The sequence below is a fragment of the Lampris incognitus genome, chromosome 15 (genome assembly GCF_029633865.1).
Source record: "Lampris incognitus isolate fLamInc1 chromosome 15, fLamInc1.hap2, whole genome shotgun sequence".
NCBI classification, from domain to species: Eukaryota; Metazoa; Chordata; class Actinopteri; order Lampriformes; family Lampridae; genus Lampris; species Lampris incognitus.
This window is the reverse complement of record NC_079225.1, coordinates 8,720,628-8,738,786: the sequence shown is the minus strand read 5'-3', so window position 1 is coordinate 8,738,786 and position 18,159 is coordinate 8,720,628. Positions and strand designations below refer to the sequence as shown.

At 46.0% G+C, this 18,159-nt stretch overlaps 1 protein-coding gene across 1 annotated transcript in view; it reads left to right on the top strand.

Moving 5' to 3' along the window:
* The first annotated feature begins 14,263 nt into the window (after nt 1-14,263).
* igf2r (insulin-like growth factor 2 receptor) overlaps nt 14,264-18,159 on the top strand; it is a 103,578-nt gene continuing 99,682 nt past the window's right edge. The window contains exons 1-2 of the mRNA XM_056294635.1: nt 14,264-15,022; nt 17,606-17,745. Coding sequence (XP_056150610.1) covers nt 14,877-15,022; nt 17,606-17,745 — 286 coding nt within the window. The 5' untranslated portion in view covers nt 14,264-14,876. The remainder of the gene's footprint in view (nt 15,023-17,605; nt 17,746-18,159) is intronic.

Genomic DNA, 18,159 nt, shown 5'->3' with positions numbered 1-18,159 from the left:
GGAGAACAGTACCACCGACACTGACCTCTGACTGCTGTGCTCCTCTGAGTGTGTCTGCATGCAGCTGACCCTTACCCTTTTGCTCAGTGTCACGGTCACACACTTCCTGATCTGTGGTCACTTCCGTCAGTTCAGCTAGCTTTCCTCTCATCTTTCGGTTGAAAAGCAATTCAGCAGGGCTTTTACCTGTTGATGGATGGAGGATGCTCCTGTAGATTGTCACATATTTTCTCAGTTCTTTCTTCCAATCCAGTCCCTCTGATTGAGCAATCCGAATCCTCTTCAGCAGTGACGCGTTCTGACGCTCAACTTCTCCGTTGGCCTGAGCGAATGTCGGTGTGGTTTTGATGAGTGATGCCGTTTTCCTCGCAGTACAGTCTAAATTGATCAGATCTGAACTGAGGTCCATTGTCAGACTTGATTGTGACTGGCAGTCCATGTCGACTGAATATTGACTCCAGACTGTCTATGACCCTCTCTGATGTGGTGGTGGTGGTCATGACGTCATATTCGTAATACCGGCTGAAATAGTCTACTACCACTAACATGGAGTGGTTAGACGGGAGAGGCCCCAGTAGGTCAACTGCGACATCCCGCCAGGGTCCATCAGGTAGCGGTGTGGGTCTCAGCGGTTCAGGTGGGTCAGGTCTAGCCACTATCTGACATCTGTGGCAGGCTTTACAGTGTCTCTCCGCTGCCCTATCCATGCCAGGCCGCCACACTTTTGTCCTGAGATGCTGCTTTGTTCCCACGATACCCAGATGTCCTTCATGGGCTAGTGCAAGTGCCCGCAAGGCCTGTGGCAACACTATGCGTGTGCCTCTCAGAACAAGAGATCCCACTGTGCATAGCTCACTTGCAATGACAGCATACAGTTTGCACTTTTCAAAGTGTCCAGTCGCTATGGCTTCGCATACCTCCTGAAGTTCTGGGTCAGCGGCAGATGCTTCCCCCACTTCTCGGGTGGTGAGTGCTCTCGGCGTTGCGTTCACCGCCACAAACCTCACATACTCATCAGCTCCATGCTCATCCACAGTGGGGATTGGGAAGCGTTCCCTCACTATGGCCTCGTTGGCCCGTCTCATATCCAAGCAAAGTCGAACATAATTTCCGGGTTTTGGGACAATCACGACCGGATTCACCCATGGGGTGGGCCCATTCACTAGTTCAATAATGTCCAAATCCTCCATTTCCTTTATTCTGGACTCTACTGCCACCCGGAGGTTAAATGGAATTCGCCTGAGTGGCTGGGCGACTGGTTTGACCTCTGGGTTAATGTGTAGACTGACCTGTCTCGTTTTCAGTTTCCACTGAAACTCCACTGAATACTTCCGGGTACTGCTGCTGGAGTGTTTGCTTCATCTCTGTGACGGCAGCAATGTCGGCACCTATTCTCAGGACGCCCAGTCGCATCGCTGTTTCTTTTCCCTGCAGTGGTTCACCTTTTCCCCTGATTACAATGAACTCTGCACATTCAGTTTTGTTACCTATCGACACATCACATGTAAATGCACCCTTGACAGTTAACGGCTCACTGGAACAATATGAGTACAATTTCCTCACTGTCTTAGGGACATAGGAATGACACTTAATGCGTTCTGCTTTCAATTTTTCCCACACTTTCTCCCATCACATTGCTTGTTGCGCCAGAGTCAATGAGCATTTTCATATTCACTCCCCCCTCACAGAAGTTCAGTCGCTCTGACATGTGATTGTCATTAATGGCAAATGCAAAAACCTGTTCGTCAACATTGTTCACGTTTTGTTTCACTTTCTCTTTCTCGCCTTTAGTGCGGCATACCTTTGCAAAGTGATCCTTACCCTGACACTTGTAGCATGTCTGGCCGCGTGCTGGGCATTTTGGATCTCGGCCAATGTGATCAGAATTTCCACATCTATAGCACTTTCCGTCATTTTTATTGTCTCTGTTCGGTTTACCTTTTGTTCCGTGCTTTCCCTTTATGGTCAACTCTTGTGTACAGTCTCTGGGGTAGCTCCGGTCGATGTGCACGACCTGTTAGCCATTTGCTCCTCGATGCTCTCACAATGAGCAGCTAGTATGTCCAGTATTACTGCTAGCGTCAGCCCACGACCCTCTTCCAACAGCTTCCTGCGCACAAACTCCCATGTTCCCTTACTTAGAATAGCACCCCTTATTCGGTTACCAGAATCTCCCCCGTATCCACAGTCTCTCACAGCCTGTCTCAGGCGTGTAGCAAATTGCTGCACTGTCTCACCTGGGTTCTGGTGCATTTTTTGAAATGCGTGCCTTGCTAGCGCTGTGTTGACTTGGGCCACGAAGTATGCAGTCAAAGCCTCGACCGCCTTCTTGTAGTCCGTTGCATCACCAGTGTCTGGTAACGTTGAAAAAACGTGCTGAACGTCTGGTCCAGCTAGATGTAGTAACAGTGCACGTCTCCTTTGCTTTGTAGCTTCAGGTGAATCGTCATCCAAGATGAGCCCTTTTCCGTCAGCATATAGTAGCTCGAACGATGTTAGCCACCGCTTCCATCTGGAAGCTAACGTGGCTGGCTCTGTGTAGCATGCGAAATGTTGAATCCCGGATTTCTCCATACTAACTAGCTAAACTCGACTCTTTTAACTACCTAATGCATGTTAATCCTCGTCGCCAATGTTGTATCTATACTTTACTACTGAATTAAGCAGTTTATATAGAATTTAATCTCAATAACTTGGCCGACACATCCAATTTGCGGTCTCTTGCTGGGCGCCCTTTATTAGAGAACGAACTCGCACGAGCGTACCCACAATGCCCTTGCCACCCCGAGGGGCGTGGTAACCATAGACATGACACTTACCACCTGATCCGTGAAAGTGGAGGATGAGTTCACACGACCCAGGGGAGCACTCCCGGCACCGTTGAGGCTGGACTTGGCTGGCATCAGCATGGCGGGACCTCTGGCTGGTGCGGATTGGTGGGAATGTCTCTGTCCGTGGTGGTTGAATGCGTGTGGATGTCTCCGTCCATGGAGGATGGTGTGTGTGACTGTCTCTGTCCGTCGAGGATGGGTCTGTGTATGGTTCAGTTTCCATCAGGAGGGGTGTGGCCTGGCTAGCTTCAGCCACTCCGGTGTCGGGCTAGTATCGCCCCATTGATCATGTCCTCAAGGAGGAGGAGGTTAGCCATACCTTCATCTTCCATAGCGCCCAGCTTCTCACTTCTCACATAATTAACAATTAAGTCAGAGTTCTGGTTCAAATAGGTCTTTAACATCACAAGTCCCTTTGCCATCATCAAACGTGCTTGCAACGGCCTATAGCTGACTGGTTCTCAAACCTGAGAGTTTCTTCTGGATCTGGAATATCAGCATCCGCCGGGGGGTTACAGTTGACATCATGACTTCACACCTGTGGCTATGGCTCTCTGGATGACGCGTGTTGTAGCAGTCTTCCCTGAAGCTTTGGGCGCAGGATCTCGTCGTCACAGTTACTGCTTCCTCACCTGGGTGGTGCTAAATCCCTGACGGGCCCCCAATTGTTACCGGCTCCAGACCTAGGGGATATCCGGAGCGGCAGCAAATGATACACAGGCTAAATAGCACCGTGGATCTGTGAATCAAAAAGAGAGGCACGATGAAAATACTTTGTCACTCAAGCTCGCGCCAGTTCGTACTGATCCCCAGAAGCGCTGCAGCGCCACCTACTGACTTGGTGATGTAAACCCACATTGTATTTAATCTATAAAATAGGGGGGGGGGGTTATTCTAAACTTTTAATGAAGACGATTTCTCAATCCCTTACAAGAACAAACCATAAACACGTGTGGGCTGAGTGTTAATTAGCCTCCGCTACAGTCACTCGACCTCACAATTTCAAAAATCATGTCCACCGGTGACAAATTAGGGCAAGCTGGAAATAAAACACAATTAGCCTAACAAACAAACTTCCTCGGTTTCTGCCTGGTTGAAACTTCACCTATCTGTCTTCTCGGGCTCGGGGCGGCTTTGAAGGCTGAATTTCGGCGGCCTTGCAATTGTTTATACTAGGGCATGTTTTTTTGAAAAGCACAAGAAAGCGTACTTTTAGGCGACAACTCATCTACTGGTTGATCACCTTGTTAGCTAGCTAACAAACTAGCTAGCTAATGCTATGTAGCGTGGATGAGATTTTCAATAAAGTTGTTCTATAAACCTATTTCCATTAAAATGAAACGTCCCATGTTTGCTATTATATGTTTGATATGATGTTATCTGTATGCTGGGACATAAAGCTAGGGCAGGTAGCAAGTAGAAGCCATATTACAAAGCAATGGGTTTTTACATAGTGTAGCTTGCTGTGGGAGGGTTTAAATCCCAGCAGCAGTATTTTGCAGTGATAGGCTGGGAGGCTGTCCAGCTAATGGGTTCCTGTTTTTAGCCTTCTCAGTTCATGAAAAGTCCGCTTGATTAAAATAACAATATGTGACCCTTTTTTGGGGTCGCTAGCTACCTAGCTAACTTGTCATTGACGTCCAAAAACAAAACAAAACATAAAATAGCAAATACTGGACTTTTCATTTTCCATACTACATAAAGTGCTACTAACTAACACTTGTGGTGACCCACATCTATATAACAAGAGACATTCACCTAAGAGGACGGTGTACCTTTAAGGGAAGAGGCGAGGGGTCAAATAATGCACTTCCGCTTCCGGTTGACAGTTGAGTTCAGTGTCGTTGTCGAATGTATGACATGCTAAGTTGGAGCTAGTAAACTACCTCGACTACGTCTACTCTCACGTCTCCTGTCTCGTTGTTTTCTAACTCCACACACTATTATTTGTATAGCCCAATGTCACAAATTTGTCTCTGGGGGCTTTACAAGCAACACAACATCTTGTCCTAAGTAGGCAAAGAAACAGAATTTTTAGAGAATAAAAAAAGACATTCGCTACAGACTATTAAGACTACAAGAAGGCCCAAACAGTAGTAAGTAAAACAATCAAAAGCACAAAAAGTCATACTGGGGAAGAAACTGCTTGCTGAGCTATGGAGAAGGCAGAAATGTTAGCCAGGAATTTTGTTAAAATCCGCAGTTCAGATAATTTCAGCATATCAGCTCCCTCATGCTTCTGGGCGCACGCGCTTCCGATGGCCTCACGGTCTCACCATCCCGCTTCTGACACCAATGTAGCGAATTCAGGGTAGTCGCCTGTGGCGCGGGAGACCCGAGTTCGCGTCCCGGCTGCGACGGTTCCTGGCTGCCCCCTCCCCCCCCCACCAATTCGCTACAATACAGTAGAAGTTTGACTCGAAACCTATGTGCAGTGGGCAAACACAAATAGTTCAACAAACTATAAAAAACACGCTAAATAAAATTAAACCGTTTTGCACTTAGGTCAATATAAGAATCGAACAATCAACTTGTTAGTAAAAGACGTGATTTCGGGTGGATTACGCGTGAATTCAACTTATTTAACGCCCATTAGCAACTTTAATATCATCTGACACGATCATAAAACTTATGGTTTGGTATTTATTTTTAACACATTACTTAATATGGCTGCGTGGGGACCCTCCATATGAGATCAGTTGTGTAACCACGACTGTATGAGGGAACCAGCTTAACGGCACTTACTGACCACCTACATTCAGCCGGGCTCATGCACACATTCATATTTAGCATCGCAGTTTTATAAATACATTTTGTAGTCCTGGCTAAGCAAAACTTTTTTTTTTCATTCTTTATAGAACACATTTTCATATACAGCGGTTCAAACAAAGACACAGACAACAACAACAATAATAATAACTTAAACTAATATAGTGCTTTTCTAATACTCAAAGTCGCTTTACAATAAACGGGGTAAAACAAGACGACAGATAAACATAACACAGACATACAGGGGTGGACGGGAAGGGGGGGGGGTACGAGAGGGAGAAGCAGCAGCCACACATGACGCCAGCAGTACTCCCCAAATTGGACAGATACAAAAGGGCAAGAAAAACAAACATCATAAATCACATGAACCACAGATGAAGTCTGAAGAGGTGAGTCCCGACCAATGACCTGAATGTGGGCAGACCGCAGCAGTGTCCGATGCGTTTGCGGAGGGAGTTGGGGAGGGAGTTGAGGGAGGGGGCAGGTCAAGCATTCAGTCCTCAGCCTGCCCCAGACCAGGGGTGGGCGAGAGGACGGGAGGGGGGAGGGGCACGAGAAGGCAATGGAGAAAAGGTGTGTCTTGAGATGGGATTGGAAGAGTGGGAGGGATTCTGAGTCTCTAATGATTTGGGGGAGTGAGTTCCAGAGCCTGGGAGCTGCTCTGGAGAAGGCTCGGTCACCAAAGCCACGGAGGTTGGACCTGGGGGTAGAGAGAAGGGAGGCTGAGGTGGATCTGAGGAACTGAGAGGGTTGGTAGGGGGAGAGGAGGTCGGTGAGGTATGGGGGAGCCAGTTTGTGAAGGGCTTTATAAGTAAGAACCAGGATTTTGTAATTGGTCCAGTGGGAGATGGGTAGCCAGTGGAGGTCTTTAGGACTGGGGTGATGTGGTGCCAGGATTTGGTGAAAGTTAAAAGTTGAGCGGATGCGTTCTGGACCAATTGGAGTCTCTTGATAGAGCTCGCACTGATGCCATAGAGGAGTGAGTTGCAGTAATCAAGGCGGGAGGAGATGAAGGCATGGATCAGTATCTCAGCAGCAGGGCGTGTGAGAGAGGATCTTATTTTGGCAATGTTGTGAAGGTGGTAGAAGGAGGATTTGATCATTTGGCAGATATGTGGCTCAAGGGAGAGGGTGGGATCAAGGATCACACCAAGGTTGCGTTCCTGGGAGGAAGGGGAGACAGTAGTGCCATCAATTGTGAGTGCAATGCTGTTGATTTGGCTGAGAGTGGACTTGGAGCCAGTGAAGAGGAGTTCAGCTTTGTCACTTTTGAGTTTGAGAAGGTTTTGCTGCATCCAGACTTTAATTGCAGACAGACAGGAGTTGATGTGAGAGAGGGGTGGATTGTGAGGGGATTTGGTGCTGAGGTATATCTGGGTGTCATCAGCATAACAGTGAAAGTCCAAGTTGAAATGGCGGAGAAACTGACCAAGAGGGAGGATGTAGATGATGAAAACGAGTGGGCCGAGTGCAGTGTGACTGTGGATGAAACAGAGGAGTGGTTGTGAAGTGAGATGAAGTGTGACCTGTTGGAGAGGTAGGACTGGAGCCAGCTGAGTACGATGCTTCAATACCGACGTCTTTCAATCTGGTGAGCAGGATGTTGTGGCTCACAGTATCAAAGGCTGCACTCAGGTCGAGGAGGACGAGGATGTTCTTTAAGGAGTGCAGTTTCAGTGCTGTGGAGTGGGTGAAAACCGGACTGGAGGGGTTCGAGTAGGTTGTTGGACTGTAGGTAGGTTTGGAGTTGTGTGGCGACAATGCATTCCAGGGTTTTTGGGAGGAAGGGGAGGTTGGAGATTGGCCGGTAGTGGTTGAGGCAGGATGGATCAACACCGGGTTTCTTGAGAATTGGGGTGACAGCGGCAGTTTTTTAGGCAGAGGAGACAATTCCATGGGACAGTGAGGAATTGAAAAGGTTGGTGAAGTAGGGGCATAGGGCAGGGAGGCATTTCTTCAGTAGGGGGGTGACGAGGGGATTAAGGGAGCAGGTTGTGGATTTTGATGAGCTGATGAGTTCAGAGATAGTGGTAGGGGCAACTGCAACAAACCGGGGGAGGCGGCGATCAGGGGGAGGGGTAGGGAGGTCAAGAGGAATGGGGAGAAGAGGGGCCGGGGTAGGTGCTGCCGAGTCAGATGCAGGGGACAGTGATTTGTTGATAGCGGCGATTTTGTCTGCAAAAAATTTGAGAAATTAGTTGCATTGTTCAGAAGTAGAGTTGGAGAGGGCATTGGCATGGGGCTTGAGGACATTGTTCACGGTGGAGAAGAGGGTGTGGGGGTTACGTTTGGAATCATTAATGATGGTGGAAAAAATAGGCAGACTTGGTGGCAGTGAGGGCATCTTTGTAGGCAGAGAGGTGGAGGTTGTGGGCTTCTTGATGTACAGTGAGAGATGTTTTCTTGACGAGTTGTTCCAGTTGGCGGGCAATCTGTTTCATTGTGCGGAGCTCAGGTGTGAACCAGGGTGCAGAGGTGTTGAAGGAGACTGTTTTTGTTTTGAGAGGGGCAAGTGTGTTGAGGGAGGCAGACAGGGTGGCGTTGAGGTGATTGGTGAGATCATCAGGTGAGGTAGAGGCTGGTTCCAGGGGGAGAGCAGAGAAGAGCAGATCGGAGAGTTGGAGGGGGTCAATAGATTTAGTATTGCGGAATGTTATTTCTCTGAGGAGGTGTGGCCGAGGAGTTGGGGATGGAATAGTGAACTGGATGAGATTATGGTCTGACAGAGGAAATGGGGATGAATGGATGTTGTGTACTGGTAGATTGACCGAGCAGACCAGGTCAAGGATATGGCCTTTGACATGGGTGGGGAAAGTGACGTGCTGGGTGAGGTTGAAATTGTCCAATAGAGTGGTGAATTCTGGTGCAAACTTACAGGAGGGTAAATCAGTGTGGATGCTAAAATCACCAAGCAGTAGTAGGTGTGAGGAGAGAGATGAGGCTATTGTGAGGAGTTCAGAGAGGTCAGACAGGAAAGATGGATTTGGTGTGGGTGGCCGGTAGATTAGAATGACAGCCATTGAGCAGGTTTTAAAGGCAAGGAATTCAAATGATGAGACGGTGAGGGGTGAGAGCTCAGTGGTCCTGAAATTCCGACTGAATAAAATAGTAAGACCACCTCCACGACAGGAGGGACGGGGTCTGCAGATGTAGCCAAAACCAGGGGGGGATGCTTCGTTGAGGGAGAAAAAGTCGCCAGGTTGTTGCCAGGTTTCAGTGAGCAGGAGAAAGTCAATGAATTATCAGTGATTGTTTCATGTAGGATAAGGGCTTTGTTATTTAGTGATCGGGTGCTAAGGAGGGCAAGGTTGATGGAATGAGAGGGCAACGTAGTGGGGGCATGCTGGAGAGGTCTGAGGTTGTCCAGGTTAGCAGTGCGGGGAGGTCCAGTGGAAGGGGGTTGGTGGGAACATAGGGTTTGGATGTGGGCTATCGTATTGGGGTTAGTGGAAGGATGTAGATGGCGGATGTAGATTTTTTCTCATGAATATGGAATTTTCCAAGAATAATAACTAGTTGTGTGATACACAGCATGTTATTCCCAATCGTATCCTTACTAAAATATAGCATTACGTCAAGCATATCTATTTCAATATTCATCTTAAGTCTCTGTTTTAGAAAGTTGGCTACATAAATCCAGAACATTCTTGTATATATAAATAGATGGGTAATACTCTCTTTTTCTAGTCCACAAAAATCACACTTATAATCAATATCTAGTTTGAATCTTTCTAACACAAGCTTTACCGGATACATTTTACGCAATATCTTGAAAGACACTTCCTTAAACTCGTTGTTGATACAGTATTTATCACGAGCTGTCCATGCTTTCTGCCACCGTATGTCATTAAATAATGAGGGCCAAAAACATCTACAGTGGTGCTTGAAAGTTTGTGAAGCCTTTAGAATTGTCTACATTTCTGCATAAATATGACCTAAAACATCATCAGATTTTCACACAAGTCCTAAAAGTAGATAAAGAGAACCCAATTAAACAAACGAGACAAAAATATTATACTTGGTCATTTATTTATTGAGGAAAATGATCCAATATTACATATCAGTGAGTGGCAAAAGTATGTGAACCTTTGCTTTCAGTATCTGGTGTGACCCCCCCCCCCTCCTTGTGCAGCAATGACTGCAGCTAAACGTTTCTGGTAACTGTTGATCAGTCCTGCACGTCGGCTTGGAGGAATTTTAGCCCATTCCTCCGTACAGAACAGCTTCAACTCTGGTATGTTGGTGGGCTTCCTCACATGAACTGCTCGCTTCAGGTCCTTCCACAACATTTCGATTGGATTAAGGTCAGGAGTTTGACTTGGCCATTCCAAATCATTACCTTTATGCTTCTTTAACCATTCTTTGGTAGAAGGACTTGTGTGCTCAGGGTCGTTGTCTTGTTGCATGACCCACGTTCTCTTGAGATTCAGTTCATGGAGAGATGTCCTGACATGTTCCTTAAAAATTCGCTGGTATGAGCTTGCTTTTTTCCGATTAACCACACTGATGGAGACTACTCTAGCCTTCCATTTAAACTTGTACATAACGTATTTACATATTTAGGAATCAAAGTCACTCATACAATGGGGAGGTTATATAACCATAACTTTAAAACACTAATATAACGAACAAAACAAGCTTTTAAAAAGTGGTCAACGCTACCAATTTCATTAACAGGCCGCGTTAATATAGTTAAAATGGCAGTCTTACCCAGATTTCTCTATCTTTTTCAAATGATTCCCATATTCATACCTAAGACAACTTTTCAACAATTAGATAGATTAATTTCATCATTCATCTGGAACAATTCAAACCCCAGGGTGAAGAAAATATACTTGGAGGTCCCTAAGGAGACAGGGGGATTAGGTTTGCCTAACTTTATTTGTTACTACTGGGCTGCGAACATTGTAAAACTTTTCCATTGGGCATTTACATATGAGAATCAACAGGGTACAGATTGGGTTCACATGGAGCTCTTATCCAATCCTTTACCGATATTCACCTCTCCACTACCACATAATCCTAACATACAAATAACAAAGCCGGTGGTTAAAGCTTCACTTAGGATAGGGCTCCAGTTTAGGAGGCATTTTGGGTTAAAGCATGCTAGCGGTCTTTTTCCAGTAGCAAATAATCAATTCTTCTCGTCATCTGTGTTAGATAAGGCATTTCAACATTGGCACAGAAATAGACTGGTGTTTTCCTGTGATCTATTTAAAGATGGAACATTCGCCTCATTTGAAACACTTACCAAAGACCATCACATACCCACATCCCATTTTTTTAGATACCTTCAAATCCGTAGTTTTGCCAAGAAAGTGTTTCCCTCATTTCCGTATCTGCCACCCAGGAGCCAATTAGATGTTATTCTAGAGATGGATCCCTTTGGGGGAAAACGGGTCTCTATAATTTACACACTGATCCAGGGATTGAAACAGATATCCTGGGACAAAACAAAGACTGCATGGGGGAGAGAGCTGGGTGTAGAGCTTTCTGAGGAGGCATGGCGGGACAGCTTCACTCGTATACATACGTCCTCATTGTGTATACCACATGGCTTCATTCAGTTTCAGGTGCTTCACCGTCTTCACTACTCGGGGGACAAGCTTGCCAGAATCTTTCCCACCACACACCCTGGCTGTCCGAGGTGCAGCCATAGTCCAGCCTCGGTGGGACACATGTTCTGGGCATGCCCCTCCCTCAACAGTTATTGGGGACAGATATTTAATGTATTCTCACATATCTGTAAACAGACCATAAACCCCGATTTTCACACAGCCATCTTTGGCATACCGCCCCCTAACTGTAAGGTCACAACTTTGCAGGCAAATGCTAGTAATGCTAGTAATGAGGCAAATGCTCTAGCATTTGCCTCATTACTAGCATTACTAGCATGATATTTTAGGTCATATTTATGCAGAAATATAGAAAATTCTAAAGGCTTCACAAACTTTCAAGCACCACTAGCATTACTAGCACGCAGACTTATGCTATTTAACCGGAAGTGGAATAAAGCGCCATCGTTTTTGCAGTGGTTGAAGGAGGTGCTGTCCTTTCTACCTTTAGAAAAGCCCCGATATAAACTATGTAAAACCCACAAAAACTTCACTTTGCCCTGGAGTCCTTTCACAGACTTTATTGAAGGTTTTCCCTTTTATTGAATGTACTTTTTATGTACCTGGTTGTAACGACAATACTTATAGATATATGTGTACAACTTTATATTATCTTCAAAAATATGGTTATTATGTGGAATTGGAATAAGACATCCCTGCATAGTCCTTTTTTTTCTTTTTTTCTTTTTTGAGCCTTAGGGGGGAGGGGGGATTGCTACATGTTTCCTTTTGTTGTTGTTGTTGTTGTTGTTGGTGTGCTTTGTATACCTGTTCCAAAAAAACTTGAAAATTGGAAAATAAAGTGTTCAAAAAAATAAATTCGCTGGTATAATTCAGAATTCATTGTTCCATCAATGATGGCAAGCCGTCCTGGCCCAGATGCAGCGAAACAGCCCCAAACCATGACACCACCACCACCACCACCATGTTTCACAGATGGGATACGGTTCTTATGCTGGAATGCAGTGTTTTCCTTTCTCCAAACATAACGCTTCTCATTTAAACCAAAAAGTTATATTTTGGTCTCATCCGTCCACAAAACATGTTCCCAACAGCCTTCTGGCTTGTCCACGTGATCTTTAGCAAACTGCAGACGGGCACCACAGTTCTGGTTGGAGAGCAGTGGCTTTCTCCTTGCAGCCCTGCCATGCACACCATTTTTGTTCAGTGTTCTCCTGGTGGTGGACTCACGAACATTAACATTAGCCGATGTGAGAGAGGTCTTTAGTTGCTTAGAAGCTACCCTGGGCTCCTTTGTGACCTGGCCGACTATTACACGCCTTGCTCTTGGAGTGATCTTGATGGTCGACCACTCCTGGGGAGGGTGACAATGGTCTTGGATTTCCTCCATTTGTACACAGTCTGTCTGACTGGGGATTGGTGGAGTCCAGACTCTTTAGAGATGGTTTTGTAATTTTTTCCAGCCTGATGAGCATCAACAAGGCTTTTTCTGAGGTCCTCAGAAATCTCCTTTGTTCTTCCCATGATGCACTTCCACAAACATGTGTTGTGAAGACCAGACTTGGATAGACCCCTGTTCTTTAAATAAAACAGGTGCCCACTCACCCCTGATTGTCACCCCATTGGCTGAAAACGCCTGACTCTAACTTCACCTTCAAATTAACTGCTAATCCTGGAGGTTCACATACTTTTGCCACTCACAGATATGTAATTTGGGATCATTTTCCTCAATAAATAAATGACCAAGTATAATATTTTTTGTCTCATTTGTTTAACTGGGTTCTCTTTATCAACTTTTAGGACTTGTGTGACAATCTGATGAAGTTTTATGTCATGTTTATGCAGAAATATAGAAAATTCGGTAACACTTTAGTATGGGGAACATATTCTAAGTAAAAAAACTTAATTACTAGTGAATTAGTAATGATCAAGATGTCACTTTAGTATGGGGAACATATTCTAAGTAACAACAACTTAATTTACAGTAATTTAACAGTATGAACACTTGTAGTTTTGTGTGTTGTTATGTAAGAACAGAGCATATTCATTAAGTGTCAGTAAGGGAGAATAACTCTTCTTGTGGTACTACCACCTTATAAAGGCCACACTAAGCAAAGCATATTGAGATGGTACTACTAATAAGCAATAATTCTGAGGTTATAGAGGGAAAACTCATAGTTAATGGCTTACTGGTGGTATAATAAGGCCATGCAGAATAAGGCATTAATGAGTACGTCATAATGACCAATTGAGAGCCAATATGTTGCTAATTTGCATGCTAATAAGCACCTAATTAATGGTGACTATGTTCCCCATACTAAAGTGTTACCGATGATTCTAAAGGGTTCACAAACGTCCAAGCGCGGCTGTAGATGACGGGCCAGTGACGTCACTAAGCGTGTCCCTCTTGTTAAGAGCGCTTCTCGTTCAGTATGTTGGCTTCACCAATACGCATATCTTCCACACGATCTTCGAAATGAAAAGGCGGGTCTACCGCGCCGGAGTTTCGCTGACGTATAAGGACACTTCTGGTACAGCATCGAAAACAACAGTATTGAAGCGAATTCGGGGGGGGGGGGCAGTCTGGGAGACCGTCGCCACAGCCGAGACGCGAACCCGTGTCTCCCACTCCGCAAGCGACTACGTTAACCAGTCGACTAAAGCAGTGGTTCTCAACCTTCTTGGGGTCCTGGACCCCCCCTGCGTATTTTTGATCTACCCTGAGGACCCCTCCACCTGATCTTGGGGGAGGGGGGTTGCAATTTGATAGAAACAGTAGAAGCTGCATTTTAAATTGCATTATAGCATTTATTCACTCTTTGGGGCAAAAATAAGAGCTTTCAGTTGTAACTTAGATATAGTTAACACAACAGAGTTCTTATGCAGTAACTTTCAGATATATGTAACAAAACAGAATCTGTATTCAGTAACTTTCAGATATATGTAACAAAACAGAATATGTATTCAGTAACTTTCAGATATATGTAACAACACAGAATATGTATTCAGTAACTTTCAGATATATGTAACAAAACAGAATATGTATTCAGTAACTTTTAACAATGCAAACGGGAGCGAGATCTCTTATTAAAATACAATAAATTACACTTGTGAAACAGATGTAATTAGAGAAAAAAGTCCTGTTACCCTTTATAGTTTAGGTAGATAAAGGTCTCAGTCACATCTGAGTAAAATAATCCTATTTCTATAAATGTCATAGGATCTTTTTTTTAAAGATATTTTATTTTCACGGACCCCTTGCAATTACACCACGGACCACTAGGGGTCCGCGGACCCCCGGTTGAGAAACACTGGACTAAAGGGTCCGACCCGTCAATCAGCGGCCATCCATGCGCATTACAGTATACCCCTTTGGTTTTATAGGTATTTTGAATTCATCAGGAAATTCCCCATAAGACAGTAAATAACACATGTGATCAAGTGACTGGTCAGTGTTCCAACACCAAACCACGTGTGAGAGAAAGTAGTCCTGTTTTTATACTGGACGTCAGCGAGACATCGTTCCGTCCTCGCCCGCCCGTCTCTGAGTCACACCACGTGACGCGCCCGTCACGTGCTGGCGTGTCACGTGACTCGGCCAGTTCCTGCTAGCTAGCCCCGCCGCACACCGTCGGGCTCTTTGCTGTATCATGTAGCGACCCACCTCCGGACTCCGACGACAGATTGCGCAGGGGACAACATGGGATTTCCGCGCCAACCCGACCGCTCCGCGTCGCCCAGAACCCGCGTGAGCTCGAGCGTGTGGCTCGCCGCGTCATTGCTGCTGCTGTGCGCGCTGGCGTCCCGCGGACAGGGCTCGGACCTGTGGTATCGGGACCTCTGCAGGTAAGAACCGATCCCCGGGTAGGTTGTGCGCGCCTCGTCCGCGGTACCGTGTGTGTGTGTGTTGGGTTTTTTTTTTTTTACGCGGAACGGCACCCGAACAACGTGCTACGTTAAGGATAGCGGTGCCGGAATTGTTTGGTTCGGTTCCCCGGGTCTCCTCTCCCCTCCCCTCCGGTGTTGTTGACTAGCGCAGCGGCGGACGGCAGCAGCTAGCAAGCTGCCGTCCATCCAACCTGTCTGCCGTCCAGACGGTGACTGCTGACCAGTCAGCAAGCAGGAGGCTGCCAGGCTGCCAGGCTCAGCTTGAGCAAGCGCGTCAGTGTTGTGACTCATTTCCTTGTGTGGCCAACGGATGGTCGGACGGGTTGGTTGGCGTGTGGCGGGGATGCACACATGCAGCCAAGACTCGCAGGAAACTGGAAGTGGGCGACTCGTCAATTAAGGGGGGGGGGTGTTTCTGTCCCCAGAGCAGATTTTCAAGAAAAAAACAAACAAAATATTGTATTTAATATGTTTGCGGCACGGTGGCGCAGCGGTTAGCGCGGTCGCCTCCCAGCAAGAAGGTCCCGGGTTCGAGCCCTGGGGTAGTCCAACCTTGGGGGGTCGTCCCGGGTCGTCCCCTGTGTGGAGTTTGTTCCCCCCGTGTCTTGCGTGGGTTTCCTCCAGGTGCTCCCGTTTCCTCCCACAGTCCAAACACGTGCAGGTCAGGTGACTCGGCCCTACTCTAAACCAGTGTTTCTCAACCCAGTCCTCAAGGACCCCCTATCCTGCAGATTTTCATTGTAACCCTGCATAGGTAGCCCTGCTTGTACTTACTCGACCAATCATCTCGCAGCACTTAATTATGCAAGGTGTGCAACGTCTGACAAAATTCATTGCTGATTGGTTGAATAACTACGAACAGGTACACCTATTCAGGGTTGCAAAGAAAATCTGCAGGATAGGGGTTCCTTGAGGACTGGGTTGAGAAACACTGCTAAACTGGCCCTAGGTCTGTGTGGCGCTTTGGATAATGGATGGATGCAGGGGCGGATCTACAGGGTGGCAACAGGGGTGGCAGCTGCCACCTCTGGGACACAGTCTTGCCACCCCTTTGCCACCCCAGGAAAAAATCTCTAGATCCACCACTGGATGGATGGAGTGATTGTATTTGTTGGAGATGTGTTAGCTATGAAAAACCAAACCAGATTTGTGTCTCAGTGATGACATTTTAGTATGTCTGTGAATGTTCTCACTCATCCAGGTCATGGTTCCTCTGGACATTTTAATACTTTTTCAGTATGTTGAAAATCCAAAATGTGCCAGAATTTCACTGTATTGGGCTTGCCCCCAACCCAGACTTTTTAACTTCCCCCTCTATAATACAGTAATAAAAATGGTTAAACGCATTAAAGCTTTACTTTGACCGGGCAGTGTGTTTATTAGGCGTCGTCACCAAACATGTCACTAACTGAGTGTTTTATTTCAGAAATAAGAAACTTCACTTTACTCAACGTACATTCACTGTACATTGTATGCTAGCTAACAAGTTAGCTTAGCAAGTCTTAGACTGGGCCAACTTTTTCTCCAAAAGGGGAAAATTGTCATGACCATCACGTGTCATTGCATCACATTTTGCTGTTACAACGTTGAAAAAAAGCACCATAACATCACACTTACTTTGGAGGACGATCAAAGCTAAGATATTTGTTCCACACCACTCAATCGAGCTTTTGGAAGAAAAGAAGAAAATAAAACCAGATTTTAAAGAAATTTATTTTTTCCAAAGCCCCAAAGTGGCCCGAATTGAAGGATCACCCATATCTGGTGGGAGATGCACACATCCGGTAAAGACTCACAGGAAACTGTAAATCAAGAACTCCACAGCCCTGAAACACATTTCTCGTTTCGTATTGAAGACTTGCTACACATTTTCTCATGTTCTACTCCAACTGTGTCAGTGTAGTTATGCTCCGATGACTGTTGTGCCACATGGCCTTCTGCAGATGACGTGCCTTTAGCTGAATCTAAGCAACAGCACTGCTAACTCTGAACGCCTGTGAATATGCTAGCACTTTTCCCTAGCAAACAGCCTCCAAACGACGGCAACGCCAAGGGAGGGTGAAGGGGGGGGGCACTTAAAATTCAACTTGGGGTAGTAGTTCTTCAGTTTGGCTGGAGTCTTAAAGTATTCTCTTCTACTTTTTGTTGATTTATGTCAGTAATGTAACCTGCAAAGTTCTACCAGTTTCTAACCCCCCCTCCCCCCGTCTTCTATTTACTGACTTACCTATGTTTCTTTCTTTTCTAAATCCTAAACCCGACTTCCAGCCCTTTCCTGTTTCACTCGCTCTTACGGAGTGCGTCCCAGCTTTTAGATGGGGCTAGTGGGGTGGGGTGAGGGGGTGGGGTGAGTGAGGATAAGATCATATGTCACGTTCCTCTTATCATTTTTATATCATGTAAATCTGACACATATCATGCACTTGTTTTAAAATCTTTGTGTAAGTGTTGCTTTTTGTTTAAAATCCAGTGAAAATCCTTTTTGAGAGGAAACTGCATCTCGGTGATAACCGCCATTGTGCTACATTTGTCGTCTTGCAGTTTTAAATGGGAGGCCATTGACCAGGACAACAATGTAAAGTATACTCTGAAGCTCTGCGACTCTTCGCCGGAAACTAGCTGTGGGCCCAGCACTGCTGTCTGCGCCCGGAACCTGACGACACAGAAAGTCCGGTCTGTCGGTAAGTGCGGAAGAATTGTGCGTGTCGGGACAGAACAGAATACGGTCGCTGTCTTGCAGACTCGGCGGTAGAGGTTGGAAATCCCACAAAATTGACTGAAAAATTGAATCTACTGCCCAGGTCTCATCTTCCAGTGGGGCTGATAGGAAAGCATAGACTAGTGCCCGTCTCACCTCACAGAATAGCTGGGTACGTAGAGGACAATCCGACACACAGGACAAGAGAGCAGGGATCGAGCGCAACAACGACATGAATGAAGACGTGATGGAGCCCGTCGGTGCTATTTTAAAGGGTAAACCACGTTTGGTGGAGCTTGCAGTGTTGAAGGCAGTCGAGAACCCAGCAGGTGCAAGTAAACGCTTTCCGTCAGAAATGGCAGCCACATTTTGGCAGCGCAATAAACATCTTGCTGAT